This window comes from Micromys minutus, assembly GCF_963924665.1.
Source record: "Micromys minutus genome assembly, chromosome: 30".
NCBI classification, from domain to species: Eukaryota; Metazoa; Chordata; class Mammalia; order Rodentia; family Muridae; genus Micromys; species Micromys minutus.
Window position 1 is genome coordinate 6,714,845 of NC_137965.1, and position 16,908 is coordinate 6,731,752.

Here is a 16,908-nt window from a genome sequence, read left to right on the forward strand (position 1 = left end):
GAATGGAGGACGAGAGAGCTACTGGGTGAGCACAAAGACATCCCCCCCGGCCCTCTAAACCCAGCAGGCATGAAAGCCCAGTCTTGCTGGAAGAACCAAGTTTCTTGGACTAGAGCAGTGGAACAGTGTAGAGATAGGAAAAGGCTCTGTAGTCACGGGAGGATCTCGGTCTTCACACGCACACACACACATACACACACATAGACACAGACACACACACACACACACACACACACACACACACACACATGCTGAGGGCATTCGGAGAACTTAGAAAGTACGAAGCTGGTCAGAGGTGCAGTCAAATGCTGTCCCTCCGAAGAGGGTTCTGCTTCTAGGAGAGAAGGCTTATTCCTAAAGGCCAAGAGAGACAAGGAGGCTTCCGTGCTCAGGCAGGAGATAGATGGTGGTTGTCCTGCTCTTCATGGCCATGTCTATATCTGCTTGGTGTAATATGAAATTCGCAGACCATGTTGACCCAAGGAGGGAAAGGGTTTCCCGTCTCCAGTCTGCTAATTCCTGGAAGTAGCCCTCCATGGCCTGCTAGCATGCATTTCTGAATGCAGACCAAACGGTGCACCCCGGATCTCCAGCTGCCTAGTATGCAACTCTTTACATGTACTAACAACCTCTGGGTAGGGGAGCAGACTGGCAGTAGCAGCCCTCTTGCTTCACGGTCTGGTGAAATCACTCACACTAGTTAACTCTAAGTCCATTCAGTCTGACTGATGCATTTCCCTTCACACACACACACACACACACACACACACACACAAACATACACACACAAACACACACACACACACACACCCCCCTGGTGAAATCATTCACACTAGCTAGCTCTAAAACCATTCAGTCTGACTGATGCATTTCCACACACACACACCCCTGGTGAAATCATTCACACTAGCTAGCTCTAAGCCCATTCAGTCTGACTGATGCATTTTCCTACACACACACACACACACACACACACTCACACACACACACACACACACACCCCTGATCCATTTGACTTATAACCATCTTTGATGCCTATGGAGACTTCCTGAGATAGCATCCTTCCCTCTTAGTATCTGTGGTAACAATGTCCAGTGGCATCTCTCTGTTCATCTTAACCACACCTGAATCACGAGAAGGACCGGAGACAGTGTTGTGCTATGATCTACAGGCACCATGTTCTCCACAGGCTCCAGTGATTGACTTCTTGGCCTCTAGTTGGTGGCACTCTTTGGGGAGGTTTTAGAGCCTTTGGCCTCGTGGAAGGTGGAGATGAGGCTTTAGGTTTACAGTGGGGCCTGTTTCGTGCCCAGTGTTTGTTTTCACTGAGACAGGAGCCAGGAGCCTCTTACTCTTGCTGCTACATTGGCAGACCATCCTAGTGCCACACCACCTCCCTCGGATTTGGGGGTTGCACTTTCAAACTGTGAACCAAAAGAGAGAGGTCTCTTTTTACCAATGTGCTTCTTGACCACAAAATGACAACAGAAGGGAGTGGTGCAGGCTAGAGTTGAAGAATGGCAGGTGGCAGCCTAACAGAAGGTTGTGATTGACCATGAAGAGGAAGAGTGGGTATTTCCAGTGGCCATGTCTAGTCTGACAGCAGTCAAAAGTCACTGGAAACACACACAGAGATCACGAATCATCTTCCAGCGCTAAGTGCTCTACACACACAACCCATTTCACTCTCTGTAAAATCCTACTTGTTAGTCCTATTTCGTGTGGGTTCAAAGGGAAACACGGTGTTGTTAAAAGATGATGCCTGGGTTTCAGCACCAATGTTTAAAAATAGGTGGAGAGATATGGCTCATGGAGGTGGGGCAAGGCCTGGGGGCAAGGGAGATGCCTCTGGGGGGTCCATGTTGGGAATCCCTTCCCCCTGAGGGACCAATCACACGATGTACAGTGCGTGCAGAATAGAGTTTATTCAGGGCATGGGGGAGTTAAGAGGGTAGTAGAGGCAGAGAGAGAGAAGAGAGGAATAGAGAAGTAGAGGAGCAGAGATTGGCCATGAGCACAATGAGAGAGGGGGGAAGGGGAGGGGAGAAGAGGCATAAAGAGGGGAGAGCAAGAAAGAACAAGAGAGCAAGAGAGCAAGAAGGCAAGAGAGAGAGAGAGAGAGAGAGAGGAGGGGGCAAGCAGCCCCTTTTATGTGTCAGGAAACTGGGGTGGAGCATACCTGGCTGTTGCCAGGTAACTGAGGGGCGGGGTATACCTGGCTGTTGCCAGGTAACTGAGGGGCGGGGTATACCTGGCTGTTGCCAGGTAACTGAGGGGCGGGGTATACCTGGCTGTTGCCAGGTAACTGAGGGGCGGGGTATACCTGGCTGTTGCCAGGTAGCTGAGGGGTGGGGTTTACAGAATTCCAATAACTGCTCCTTCATCCTGTCAGCTTTGCTACTTGGCAGTCCACTGAGCTCCGTTTCCCAGCCTCCCTTGGGATTGGCTGTGTCTGACTGAATTCTGGCTATCAGAACATACTAAAGTTGAGATGTGATATAAGGGATCTGGCTCAGAAAACAGATCATGTGCTATTTTGTGTTTTCTATAAAATTCCACCTGCCTGCTATCAAGATGGATCTGGGCCCGACCCAGTTCTTGTAAAGAGAGGAGAGCCTTGAGGTGGATGAAATATTGGTTAGGAAAGAATTAAAGAACTTAATATAAAATTTCAAATTGTAAGTACCTTAGTTTTTTTTTTTTTTTTTTTTTTTTTTTTTTTTTTTTGAGAAGCCAAGAAGCAGAATTAAAATATTATTAGGAAGGTATCTACTTGTCTTCTATCTAAAATCTGCCATTTTAAAATGTGAAAACTGGTGGGCCATATTTTAATCTCAGTGCTTGGGAGGTGGATGTCTGTGAGTTCAAGGCCAGCCTAGTCTACAAAGCAAGTTCTAGGTCAGCCAGTGTGCACAAAAATGTAAAACAATTCTTGGCTTATTGGTTACATAAATAAAACATTCGGTGGGGCGAACCATCACTTATAAGCGAGAAATTAACTACCCTAATTACTCTTTTCCTTATTATGCCCCCCCCCAAAAACCTGACAAAGCAACTTAAGAAGGGGGGGGGTTTATTTTAGCTTAGAGTGTAAGGGGATACAGTCTGCTGTGGTGTAGAGACAAAGACAGAAGCATATGATAGCCAGTCATATGATGTAAGCAGTCAGGAAGCAGGGAGAGAGGAATGCTATTACCCAGCCTGATTCCTCCCAATTTAGTCCATGATCCTAACTCATTTGAAGATGCTAACTATAGTCCTCCTCCCATGAATCGTTTTGCAAACACCTTCACAGACACATCTGGATGGAGGTTTCCAGGTCAATTGTAAATTAATGGTTCATATAGATCCTCAAAATAAATACTTGCTGACCTGGAGCACTATTTTTGTGTGGGTAACAAAATATTTTGTTGTGGACCAAGCTTCTGGTGTCTGGGTCATTTGTTCTAGTAGAGGACATTCTCTTCTGTCAAAGCCACCGGCTTAGATGTATCAAAGCTGAGGTTTGAACCCACAGCCTCCAGTTTCAAAGCTCTGCTCACTGACACCTCATAGAGTTTCCTCTAGATCAGTATTTGTTGTGGTAAGTATTCAGTAAACTTTTATCCCGAGCTGGTCACAACACCAGGAACTGTATTAAAGGGCCCCAGCATTAGGAAGGTTGAAAGCCACTGTTTAGAAGCATATTTTAAAAGGTTAAAATGAGGAGCGGGAGAGATGACTCAGTGGTTAAGAGCACTGACTGCTCTTCCAGAGGTCCTGAGTTTAATTCCCAGCAACCACATGGTGGCTGACAACCATCTGTAATGGGATCTGGTGCCCTCTTCTTGTGTGTCTGAAGACAGCTACAGTGTACTTACATAGAATAAATACATTTTTTAAAAAAGGTTAAAAATGATAGGTGGAGATATTGTGAGGGTGTTCAGGTTTCATCAGGAAGCTTTACCTGAAATTAAAAAAAAAATATTTTAGGGCACATTAATATTTAAAACAAAACAAACAAAAACCCTGGAAGGCATGTTCTTCAGTTATCAACAAATGACAGATGGCCACCAAGAGCCAGAGAGGCTCTCCCTTGAACAGATGTCCCTTGAAAACTCACTAGCTCTCCAATATATGCAAAAGGGATAAAATCCAATAGAATCAAGGGCAATGACCTTATGTGATATTCCTAAGAGCATGGGCCCCTGAGTGAGCCATGTTCCACACCTGACACACATTCTCAAGAGCCTCTTTGACTATTTGACTCCTTATCAGGAGCATCTCTAGAACCGTAGGCCCAGACGTCTGTAAGCAGGCTGCATTTGAGGGGAGAGATGAAACGGAAGCATTTGGGCAGCACAGCTGTGACCTCAGCCTCTGGTCCTCACTGTCTCTCCTAAAGAGGTTTCTAACAGTGGATTTCAAACAACCAAGGAAATAGCAAAGGATGTGTTCACAAAATTTTGTTACAAAGAAAAGGATGCCGGTAGGCTTAACATGAATGTCCAGACCCAAAATGTCAGACGGCTTAGCGTGGGAGAGGAAGGGCGCGAGGGAGCATTCTTGGTGTAAATTTGGAAATCAATAGATTAGTATAACGTTCCTGCTCATTCTTGCCATCTTTCCCCTCATGGTGGCATTGTTTATATTGGTGTTTATGGTAACTGGTCGGCTTCAGAATAGCTATTTTAATTTTGAGGCCTCACTCATAGTTCAGGAATGTGAAAAGGAGGTTTCTGTGGCAATGATTTCATTTTAAAATTAAGGTGCAGCTGGCTAATCTCTCCTTCCCATCTCCAGCCCGGGGAGAGGATTAACACAGAGTTCCAGGCCGGTTAAGGATAAAACTGTTAGTAAGCATTCATTGCGGAATTTTCCTTCCAATTTTTGCTTTTGTTTTGTTACTGTTATTGTCCAAGAAGGCAAGGCAGAGACCTTGTTATTATTCATGAAATCTATCTAGACTGGACTCAGATCGTGAGAGAGAAACTAACAATTACAAATGACTATTGCCGTTGCGTTGTGATGACTTTGTTGTTAGTTTTGGCTTAGCTGCTTCCATCCTGTGCTCTAGAAACTCTGCAGGGAATGACAAGACTCATCCCAACAGAGGAATGTGAGCCTAAAAGTAAAATGAATATAAAAATATAAAATAAAAATAAAATAAAAAATAATATAAATATAAAAATAAAATAAATATAAAAATTGATGTATAACACGTAAAGCTCTTTAACGTCAAACACACACTTACCATCTTTCTCCATGCATGGCCTATCTGTACTAACTTTCCTTCCTGTTGGAGTCTGTGACCTGAGACCCAGCCAGGCAGTCAGGGAGCTGAAGTCCAGTTGTCCAAACCCCCAAATTCCAATCCATTTCACTTTGGCTTTTGTTCATATATTCTATAGGTACCCACATAATTCAGTGGCAATATTCTAACTAGCTCTTCTTATTATATCTTTCCAATAAATGAACTTAATAGATATAGGTTTACACTTTATTTTTGCATTCATATCCCTTATATTGATATGGGATTCATAACTAAAATTATGCACACAACTGCATGGCAATGAAACCCAACCGTACATATCAGCCATAACCGTAAAAGTGACAGGAGGAGCTCACAGTTAGGCAACCACTCATCCCAGTCTTAACTTCTGGCTAAAAGTTGTCTTACTGTGCCCCACACCACACATGTCCTGTTCTGTCTTGCTATGTGAACATTCTAGGGGTTTCCCTGAACTTGCTGTCATGGTAACTATCTTCACATCCCTAGAAACAAACCTTGCTCCTCCCTGGAACCTTCCGTGAGATGGAAAGTCCCTTTCCCTCCTCCAGACTGACTGGCCTCGTACCTGTGCCCACTTTACAACACCGATTCCCTTACAGAAGCCTTGTGATACCGCCCTTACCATCTCTTCTCCCCATCCCATGTTGTCTCCTTGACGGTGGAGCACAGCATAGTCGGTAAGTACGCTTGAATGACGTGGTGAATTAAGGAACGGAGAGCCTCTATTGTTCCTTGCTTGCAGGCACAAACCAACATCAAAGAAACCCGTTACCGAATAGATGGTTCTGGAGTCAGACCAAGCCAGGTTTGAAACTCAGCCTGTCATACTGTACAGCTGGTGTTTCTTGCCTTCCAGAGACTTACTGGTCAGGGAAATGCCAACTCTGATACCCACTTGATGAGGACTATTAGAAGTAAATGATATATGTCACCCTCCCCCCCAAATAGGAACATCCAGGTGTGCATTCCCCAAGACTCACAATCTGAGTCCTTCTTGGAGCTCAGTCCCAGCCCTTTCCCCTGAGGTCATGCACATTTAGACTGGGACAGACTGATGGGGCCCACATCAGTCTGGAGACTATGATGTTTCCCACTGTAACACTAGCAAGTCTTTGTAAGAGTATACTTTGGCTATTAGCATGATTTCCAATGTCCAAAACTCAGCTGAACACGGAACCATCAGCATGATGCAGTTCTCTACCTGGACACTTAGTGCTGGGTCCTGGATACATGTCCCGTGAGAGATGCTCGGCCTGTATTAGCCTGTCATCATGTCCCGGCACCGAGAGGAAAGTTGGCACGTGACAAGTGAATGAGTCCACCTGGAGACGTGTGCCACACCATTCAACAGGGGTGACATGTCGCTTCCACATCCAGCTGTCCAGTTCAGGAGCCACTAGCCACAGGTGGCTGCCAAAGTTTAAGCTAAATATAATTAGAAACAAATTAAGACTTTAATCTCTCACTTCTGTGCCCTGTGCTCCGAGTGCTTAACAGCTATGTGTAGCTGGAGGGTATTTTTGTGTTTGGAAAAGTGCAGAATTGGAGTGAGCTCATCCCTGTTGAAGGTTTTATTGGTCCCTTGCGCTTGAAAAATTACAACCCAGGGCCAGAAGCTGGTTCTACCTGTAAGGATGCCTGTTCGGGTGAGGGGACTTTAGTTTTACACCCGAGAGCCCATGTAAAAATGGACAAAGAGAACCTTCTGCATCTGACTGATACCTGGTCTCCACATGCATACTTGGGCATGCACGCCCCATACATCATGAACATCCTCCCACGGTTAAAATCAAAACCCAAAGTAACTTTACTTTTACTAACTAGGCATGCCAGGTTAGTAAAACAACCTCGGTTTCTGTAAAATGAGAGGATGGCTAATTAAAGGAATGCTGACACCCACTAGTTTAAATTATTACTGAAAAGAATTTTGTAGAGGGTTGTTCCTGACCAGTGTGTCGTGGTGCTTCCACCTATGTGTTCTGCTTGTAATTGTTCCTACAAACACACACACACACACACACACACACACACACACACACACACAAAACTATCTCGGAGATCACGAGGCCTAATACTACTGTCACACTTAAGTCATAGCAATGCATATTCATGTCTTTGAGGTCCTTGATATCCTGCAGGCAGAACAGAACTCTAGGCAGACACACTTAGTGAGAAGAGAGATGTCCCATATTTCTTTATTCTGCCCATGATGAATAACCTTCCTGGAATTGGGCTCTTTTGTGTAACTGAACAGAGCTTAGGAGCCTAAAGATCCCTATCAGTTCTCTTTGGCAGAACTACTGCCCAGAGCAAAGGTTTCCACACCCTTGCTGTCAAGCCTTCTTGCGATGAGCTCAATATCCCACAAGCTTTGTTGCCATTGGAAATGTCATGCTAGACCTTCTTACATTCCCTCCCCCAACCTAGTCACAAAACTGCTTAGCTTATTCTTGTTCCCTTCGAGGCTGACAACCATCACCCTACAAATCCTTGAATATCTCTAGAGAAAAGTCTTTATTTAGAAACATTTCATTCTTCAACCTGATTTTTAATGGAGTAATAAAAAGGGTATCTTCCAAGGATTGTATACTTGGGTCCACAAAGAAGGTCTGGCAAACAAGGGTGCTTGCCACCAAAGCCGATGATCCAAGTTCGATCCCTGGGACTCATACTTTGGAAAGAGGGAACAGGTTCCTGTAAATTGTGATCTTTTCTCTGACCTCCAAAAATGTGCCAGGCATCTATGTCTGTGTCCCCAGATGAATGAATGAATGAATGTAACAATAAGTATTAACTATACAATTTGTGTTGAGATGAAATTTCATTCATATCAAACCATGTTTATGAAATTTGTGCTTATACAAGAGAGAAAAGCTTTAATTCTGGCTGTGAGCCTAGCTTTGAACGGCTGAGCCATCTCTCCAGCCCAAAAGTTTGAATTCTGGTTGAAAGAAAGAAAAAAAAGGTCAGGTCAATTGCTGATTTTGAAATACTTTATAAACACTTAATAGAGAAAATCTACTAGTTGGGTTCATTTTGATAAACAGTGTTAACATCTGAAGGTGACCCTAGTTTTAACTAACTAGTGGGTATGAGTAAGATTACAGAGAGAGAATTCGAGAAAAATGGAAGGTTAGCTTTTTTCTGTTTATCGATATTTAGCTATATCTTAAGGGAGAATAAAACAAATTTGGTCATGTTCAAGTATTACTGCAAAGCCAAGACTTTGATTACTGCATATAAAGCAAGCAAGTTTCTCTACATGGTCTATATGGTAACAAACAGCTCCAGAGAAAACAAAGCAGCACAGTCTTATTGGATAACAGTTCTAGACTAATAGCTCTGGTTACCATCCCTGCAGATGACCTCTGTGCTTCTGAGCTTATCTGACCTTAGCAGCTTTCTCTAGAACTCGAGAGGCCACAATAACAAGCCATTGTTACTTAAGAGGGGACCTCATCAGAGAATGTAAGCAGCCTTCTTGACTCTGCAACAGTTTCTATATCCATTGGTTTTGAAAAAGATTGTTAGTTTAATAATGCTTCTAAGTATTGTTAGTAAATCATTATAGTGTTGCTCTTAAAATTATGTGCATATACATACAAATACATGTACACACATATGCATACAAGTATACACATGTGTGTACATATTTGTACATGTGTGTGCACATATACATACACAAGTGTGTCTATATATGTATTTGTATATGTGTGGGTACAAATGTTGGTGCACATGCATGTGGAGGCCAGAGGTAAACCTTGGCTGTCATTCCTAAAGTGCCACCTAACATGGCTTTTGAAAGTCCTTCATGTGGTTGACAGCTCATCAATCTGGTTGGGATGGCTAGTGAGTCCCAGGCTTCCTTCTTTCTCCAGCTCCCCAGCAGTAAGATTACCAACGGCCACTCCCGGCTTTATAAAATTGAATTTACAGTTTTTGGTCACTTCCCACATGAGCATCCTCTATTTACATTAAACTTTATTTATGTTCTTCCCTTGCCTCATGACCTCCTTCTAAACTTTGCATAAACATGTACGTATATGTAGTATGTAATACACACACACACACACACACACACACACACACACACAAAGGCTACTTTCTTGCTGCAGTTTTCCTTGCCTTTCCAGACTTCCAGTGGACTAAGAAACAGAACTATTCTGGCCTCTGCCCGCTCCCCACAGAGACAACTCTACCGTGCTCACTTTGTGTGCACAGTTTCACACATCCTGGGCCATCACACCTGAGCTCTCTCACTTCATTTTCTCCCTCACGTCCCCTTCCCCCAGTGAAACACAGAAGACAAAAACGTCAAGAATCTGGTTTGCTCTGCAGTGTACACCCAGCACATGAAAAAGTATGTTGGGTTTGTCAACCCATTTCCAGGCTGTGTTCCAAGGTTGTGGGGGCCTCCCACTTCCTACTTGCGAAAGCAGGTCCTTATTACAAATCTTGGTTATGACAAAACACCCCAGTGCAGTTTTTAATTCTGACATTTGCTCACATAGAAATCCCCGAGACTCCGTGAGCTTCTGGAAGACGGACATGATCACCCAACCACTGTCTCTGCTCAGCTCAGGCACCCAAGCACTGCTCGGGGATGAGGGTGTGATCAGCTGTGCAAAAGCAAAGAGCCAAAATCCTCTCTGCCCCTACTCTTTCTGTGCCTCTTACACAGAATGTCAGGGAGACCCCATAGAATCAGATTTGGGGATCCTTAGCCGGCCAGCTTTGTCATGCGTGTAAAACAGTTATGACCATCTGACTCATAAACTAAACAGGTGAGGTGTGCACTTAACCAACTTGAGATGCTTATAATAAAAATACTGAGATTTCCACATTAAAGTTGTTTTAATTACTTTTATTACTCAAAAGATTCTGGTCTTCAAAATCCCCTTGATCGGTGGATATTTTACAGTGGATTTTTTGTTTTCGTTTTTGTTTGTTTTTTTTTTAACCTTGGAAACATCATCAAAAAGGGATTTCCCTAGTGGAATTTCATTAGCATATATGTTTATGTGCTGGTGGGGAAGAGCTGAGCCTCTACTCAGATACAGTGCATGCTTCCCAGCCTTTTCATTTTTTAGGCCTACCTTCTAGAAAGTGCCTGGCACGGATGACCCACGGAAGGCGATAACTACCATGTCACTTGGTTAGAGACCATCAGCGGCTGATGTGCCTCCAGACAGATAGGACCTAGCGATGAAACTCAGAGTATAGGTGAAGAGCATCAATAAACACACACGCACACACCACACACTCAAGAACTAGACACTCAAGCATGTAACTGTGTATTTATTTCTCTTTTTAAAGAACACGCCTTAATGTAATTCAATATACAAACTTGGTTTCACAGAATTATAATCCACTATATAGCACAAAGGTAACCCAGATTGTGTGTGCGCATGCACGCCCATGTGCATGCGTGTGCACATGTTGCTGTACCCCTCCCTCTGCTCTGCTAGACCTGCAAAGGCTCTTCCCACCTTCAACACCGATCAAAAGCCGTTCTGAAGGTCAGATACGAAAAAGAACTTCCTCCTCCCCAGAGCCACTTTCACTTGAAGGCTTCTCTACTTCATTCCCCCTGAGACAGCCAGGAATTACACCCTTTCCCTGTACAAAAGGGTAAGGTGACATTTCCTAATGCTGATGGTAACCCTGTAACCATTACGAACAGGCTGATGGGAAGAGCTGGGGAGCAGGTCTCCATCCCTCTTCCCTACTCCCACACCCGACCCAAGTCCAAGTGCGAACCGTCCGTGCAGCCTCAGTTCCAGTTGCTATCCTGTGCAGCAAGAACCAAGCTTTTTACGCCCGGGTCTTCTCCATGGGCAGCGCACAGCACTGCCTACCAAGCCACCGGGCCGGCCGATAACCAAGCTCTCTCAGCCCATGTGCTTTCTCACTTTAATTTTAAAGACACTCTAGCATAGGTCAGTGGCGACCCTTGTGTCCAACCGAGTAACGCAAAACCAGTGATGCACTTGTGTGTATTTACACGGGGCGGAATGTTTCTCCCATATTTCTAGGTGAGTATATAGATCAACATGTTCACATAAGACCAAATACTTTTAATATTATTTATAACTGGTTTATAAAGCTTTGAGGAAAAAAAATCACAATAGCACATTGTTTAATGCTTTACGGTACTATCCATTTAAAAGTCACAATCAGCACTTAAGTTATTGTCAATCCGGCAAACAAGAGACAAAAAGAATTTACAAGTTTAAGAACCGACTGGTACGTTCTTTATCTTTGTTTTTGTTTTTTTTGTAACTAATGCATAAGTGCAGAATAAGTTTAAATATCTTGCTTATAATGGACATCTCCATTCTAGTTACGCAACAGTAAATCCATGCTTCACATAGAAAAGCAATCCACAACATTAAGAAAAAAAATGTACAGTTTATGAAACAAAATAAATATTAGTATTACAGAATCAGAGCTGTACATAAAAGCTGTTCAGTTTTGTCATATAAAAATATGTTTTAGTGCAACCTCACATATATATATAGATGCTGCTTTGCTTTACATCATTTAGATCCGAGTGTCCAAAAGAGGAAAGAGATTACAATTATTACAAAGCAGATACACAAATTCTAAAATATGTACAAATTACGGCTAAAAAATGCTTATAAGAATATAAGCAAAGTAAAGAAAAGGCACAGACATCTGTACAGTTTTCAAAGTACCAGACCCAATAGGTTAATTTCAAATTTTGTTTTGGTCAGGCTCAAGATGACCTGCTAATTTACCTAATTGTTTTCAAAATAACAAAAGTATTTATAGTGGCCAACTATTGTAACTTAGGACAGGCATGCTATCAACTCATTTACTTCTATTCCTAGAAAAAAACGAAAGGGGGGAGGGGAATTGTGAAAACGAAGGTGTCCATGCATTGCAGATCACTGGAGTTGATTCTTCTCTGATGAAGGGTCACTGCCTTCCTCTGTGCTTAAAGATAATTCCTTGCTGCTCTGAAAGTCCACCTGCTTCTCCTCCACACTGCTCTTGCTATAGAACGTGGGGTGAGCTGCTGCAGTCTGTGATGTACCAAAAGTGTCCTTTTCATCACCATGTAAGTCAGGGTGGGAGGCTGAGGTACAGGGCTGACCTGGCTCAGGCCCACTAAAGTGTCTAATGCTGACGTGCGCACTTTCCGACGGTTTCTGGGGGGGCTCCTGCACCCATGTGGGCTGATCAGCCCCAAGCAGAGCTGCCTCTTCTGTTGCAATCCGGAGTGACGCGATGGCTTTTGTACAAGTCTGTATGTTTTCCTCCTGCTCTCTCTCTGTGGAATTCAGGCTGTCTTCTGAAGTACTCTGTTTCATCAGTAGCCTTGGGGTGGAGGGAGAACTAGGTAGACCAGATGGCTGCAAAACGTGAGGGGCTTGTTTCTCATGCCGCCTGGAAAGGGTGTAGGGATCCTTGATGAAGGCCTCCCCGGGTGCCCCTTTCTTCTCCTCAGTGCCCTCCGTGGGCAGAGGCAATATGGGTGGAGGATGTAAACCGGAAAGGGCCGGCGGCAAGGAGTGAACCATTTGGATCCCACCAACTGGCACCATGGGGATAGGAGCTCGTACTTGCTGCTGAGAGTGAAGTGGAAGATGACTAAAGACATAGTCAGTAGGACCCTCAGGGAAAAGGCTGGAGCCGAGATGTTCATAAGCACCTTCTTGGTCTCCATAGAGACTGAAGTAGGGAACCTGAGGTAATCCTCTTCTCAGATTCTACAGAGGAAAACAGAGCACAGAGTTCAGATCTGCACCTTCTCTCCCTCTTTTCCCCACTCCTCCCTCCGGATGCCTGGCACCTAGTAAGAATGTCTCAAAACTGAGCAGCTTCCTTAGCTATCTTCTTCCTGCTCTTTAATGAAGGTGTTCACCTGTGGGCAGTGGCGTTTTTTTTTTTTTTTTTTTTTTTTTCAAGAGCAAAATGCTAAAGCAACAAGTGTGTTTCTCACTAGGCATGCAATCATGTGATGGCCATTTCTTCATAAGAACCAGTGAAGAGAATGGATTCACCAGGAAGACAACTAGCAAAGAAAATGACAAAGCAAAACAAACAAATGGTGCCGAGCAAACATTGGTGCGATTTGAACTATTTATGCAGTGGGGCTGCGCTGAAGGATAGTCCTGAAGTTGGCAACAGGCTTTTACAATAGACTTTTTTTTTTCCACGCAAGGGAGGTTGGGGAGCTTTTGAGAAACCACAAATCTGCTCCTTTGCTGTGCAAGGCTCGACCTACAGGAATACAAACCTACTAAGAAGTCCCTCTGTGCTGAGCACTAATCTGGTGGAAGACATTCCTACCAAGGAGAAGTCTTGGTGTGCAAGGTACTGGCCTACAGGAATACATCTCGACTAAGAAGAGGCCCTATAAAGACTGCAGAGTTCTTCAAGTCCCAGATCCAGGTTAAATCTTATAGAAATGGCAATGTTTGAAAGGAAGCAAGGACTCATTAATATCATGTGTGTTTAACAGTTAATCATTTATATTCAATTTCATAGCTGGGAATCAAAGACGATTTTGGATCATTTTCTCTGTTGGTATTATTTATAATATGAATGTCTTCTTGGGAATTAATGAAGTAAAGGTATTTAAAATTTGAAGCCACAATTCCAGATTTCATGGTTTTCATCCTGAAATGAAGACTTTGTTAGTCTTGTTTTTGTAGCAGAACATAGCTTAGACTGCCAGATTATCTGGCTCTAGTGAATCAGTCAGGATTTTAATTACGAGGATTGATTAATAACAGACTTCACTGTTTACTTGTATGAGAACCCAAGGTAGATTAAAACTTGTCAAGTTTGGTAATAATCTCGGAATGCTATCTTAAAAATTGTTGTGATCCATCTCAAGGATGCTTCTGCTCTCAGATTCAAGGGCCAAATCTTACCATTGAGGATCTACGCCGTTCTGTGTAGACTTGAGCCTGGCTCAGGAACTAGAAATTATGCATATCCCTGCTACTGTCTACCTAGCTTCGAATTTGTGGTGGCTCAGGATACATCTTATCTATGCTGCACACAAATGATTTGCTCTACAACACAGACGAAATGGTCCGTTCAGTATCCCTGGAATCACCAGGACCTCACAAGCTAGAACAGGTGACCATTTCAGGATTCAAGAAGAATCCTGTCAATGCTGTGTACACATGAACTCTCTCTCCCTTAACTCTTTTTTAGAGATGACCAAGTCTTCACCAAACAGTAGTTAAGGCAGAGGAACCCTAATGCACAATCTGGGAAGAAAATCAAATCTTTGTATTACAGATTTAAGGTAAAATATTAAATAAATTAATAAATAAAACATGATTTGGGTTGAGTTTTATCTGCCCTTTGTCCCATCCACTGCATAGAGCTCACCAAAGTACCAATATGCCAAGTTTTCTGGGGGAAGGGGTCAGCAGAAAAAACTAAGAGAAATTTGTGCTGTTACACAAAGATCCTTGGCTTTTGTCTTTGACTCTGGACTGATAGTGGAGTAATGGCCTCTGAGGCCAGGACACCCTCAGCGTATCCTAAAGCTAATAAAACAAAATCCTGTGCTCTCAACAGGCATTTCCCGTTCTGATTATCATGTTCATTGCCCTCATGCAGTAAAATGTGCAAGCAAAATTTCTACAATCAGCCATGCCCACAGCTACCCTCGGTGCCAGACATTGACACACATGTTCCTTCTGTCTACCAAAGCCTTCCAGCCTTCAAATAAACTCCTGCAAACCTTTGTATTGCTTTGCTTTGGCCTCTACGACACCCCCTCCTACTGCTTAGCAACTTGGACCATTATCAAAATACAGTGCCCACATCCTAATCTTGCTTATATAACAGGAAAAAAAAAAAAGAATACCAAATTCCACTGTGAGTTATGTGAGGCTTATGTGCACAAGATGTTTTTGTGCACCCATGACACATATTCTCTTACATGCGTGAATTTCCAGGCACTGGAACTATTGTGCTAACGGTTTCGTCAACAGTGCGATCAGGCTTCTGGGAGCCAGGGAAGAAGGTAGGAGTGCCAGACTGCAGGGTGGCAGCTGGGAGCAGGGAGTAGCAGACAAGGAAGGAGAGAAGTGGCTGAAGGAGCTGAGGCTCTGAGCGGAAGTCTTTACCTGAGGAAGGCCCTGTCCTAAATGCACTGACAGCTTCTGCACTGTTTACAGCTGTGTGACATCTTCTTTGAGGGACAGACCACACCTATGTAAGGACTATGTCTGACTGACACAGACTCCCACACCCAAGTGGCCATGAGGCAAGACAACCTCCTGAAGATCCCAGACAAGGACGTAACTGTCATATTATTCACCCTTTGAATCATATTCCAGTCCTCAAAAATGGCGGCGGACTGAATAAACGGTGCACCCCTTTAAGTTCTATTACCTATAAATAAAATGAACCAGAAGGTGACGATTCAGGACAGTGCTCCTGCTTGAGTTTCAGTACCGCTCCCTCCTATGAGAACGGGCAGCAGGCAGCTTGTTTTGTTTGTTTGTTTGTTTTTTTGTTTTTTTTTTTCCTTTAAAGAAAACTGGATTGGGTAGGAAGCCAAAGGATTTGTTGGGGATGAAGGATGAGCTCTCTGAGAAGGTTCAGAGATTATTTTTTAAAAGAAAATGAAGTAAAACCACACAGAAATTAGGAAAAATTTGGTAACTGGCAAAACTAATTTTCTCGTTGGGCACTAAATTTCTTGACTAACTCTGTAGCGAATCAGAGGTCCGAAATGAATTCGTATATCGTTTGAGCTAATGAATCACTTTGCCTGAGTTTAACAGCATGTTAAGTCAATGGCACTGTTCTCACGACATGGTGGCCTGAATGAGTTCTACCAGTCCACATAGGCTAGCTATGGTCTACTTGGCCAAAAGCTGACTCAAGAGCTTCAGGAATGAGGGATCAGGACCAGTTTAGGGCACCCTGCCAGCATCAGCATGTCTCCATCAGAGGACTCATTTGAGGACACCCCAGAGGGATTTCCAGCTTTCCAATCACCATATAGTGACTCAGGTGGCACAAGATAGAGAAACTTGGGGAGATGTGGTGCTCTCGCCTAGCTCAATAAATTTATTATCTTGAAATCAGTCACACCCAGACATCAGGGCACATCTCTGCGGGGCTGCATCAAGATGAACTTTGTACCCAGTTTACAAAAAAAAGGAAAGAAAGAAAGAAAGAAAAAAGAAAGAAAGAGAGAAAGAGAGAGAGAGAGAGAAAGACATGATGAGGATACAGCTAGCAATGCTGAGAGCTTGCCTGAAGTTCGATCATGGCCACTGAAGCTCATGAATCAGGATAGCGGTAGGCAATGGGGGGGTGGGGCGGATAATGGCTACTAGGACAGTAACAGACAGACAGACAGCAGTGCCTTCTATGCCTGAGAAAGACCATGCTACGCCAGGCAGAAAGCACAGAAGAGGGTGCAGGCAGGAAGAAAGCTCTGGAAACCAGAACCACTTTTAAAGCAAACAAACTCAGAAGACAGCCTGCCCCATGCTCTCTGCCCCTTTCGGCAACCCCACCCCAATGGGAAGAGCCGGCCTTCTCATGATCCGCTGGGCTGTTTCACGATGAGGCTGAGCAGGGACTTTCACTCAACCTGTGGTTTCAGTGTGGCCCACGGCCACTGC

At 43.7% G+C, this 16,908-nt stretch overlaps 1 protein-coding gene across 4 annotated transcripts in view; it reads right to left on the bottom strand.

Moving 5' to 3' along the window:
- Window positions 1–10,563: 10,563 nt before the first annotated feature.
- Window positions 10,564–16,908, bottom strand: part of HIVEP2 (HIVEP zinc finger 2) — a 166,554-nt gene continuing 160,209 nt past the window's right edge. For all 4 annotated transcript variants that reach the window (XM_080941690.1, XM_080941688.1, XM_080941689.1 and 1 more), the window contains one exon: window positions 10,564–13,008. In XM_080941690.1, coding sequence (XP_080797816.1) covers window positions 12,184–13,008 — 825 coding nt within the window. In that variant the 3' untranslated portion in view covers window positions 10,564–12,183. The remainder of the gene's footprint in view (window positions 13,009–16,908) is intronic.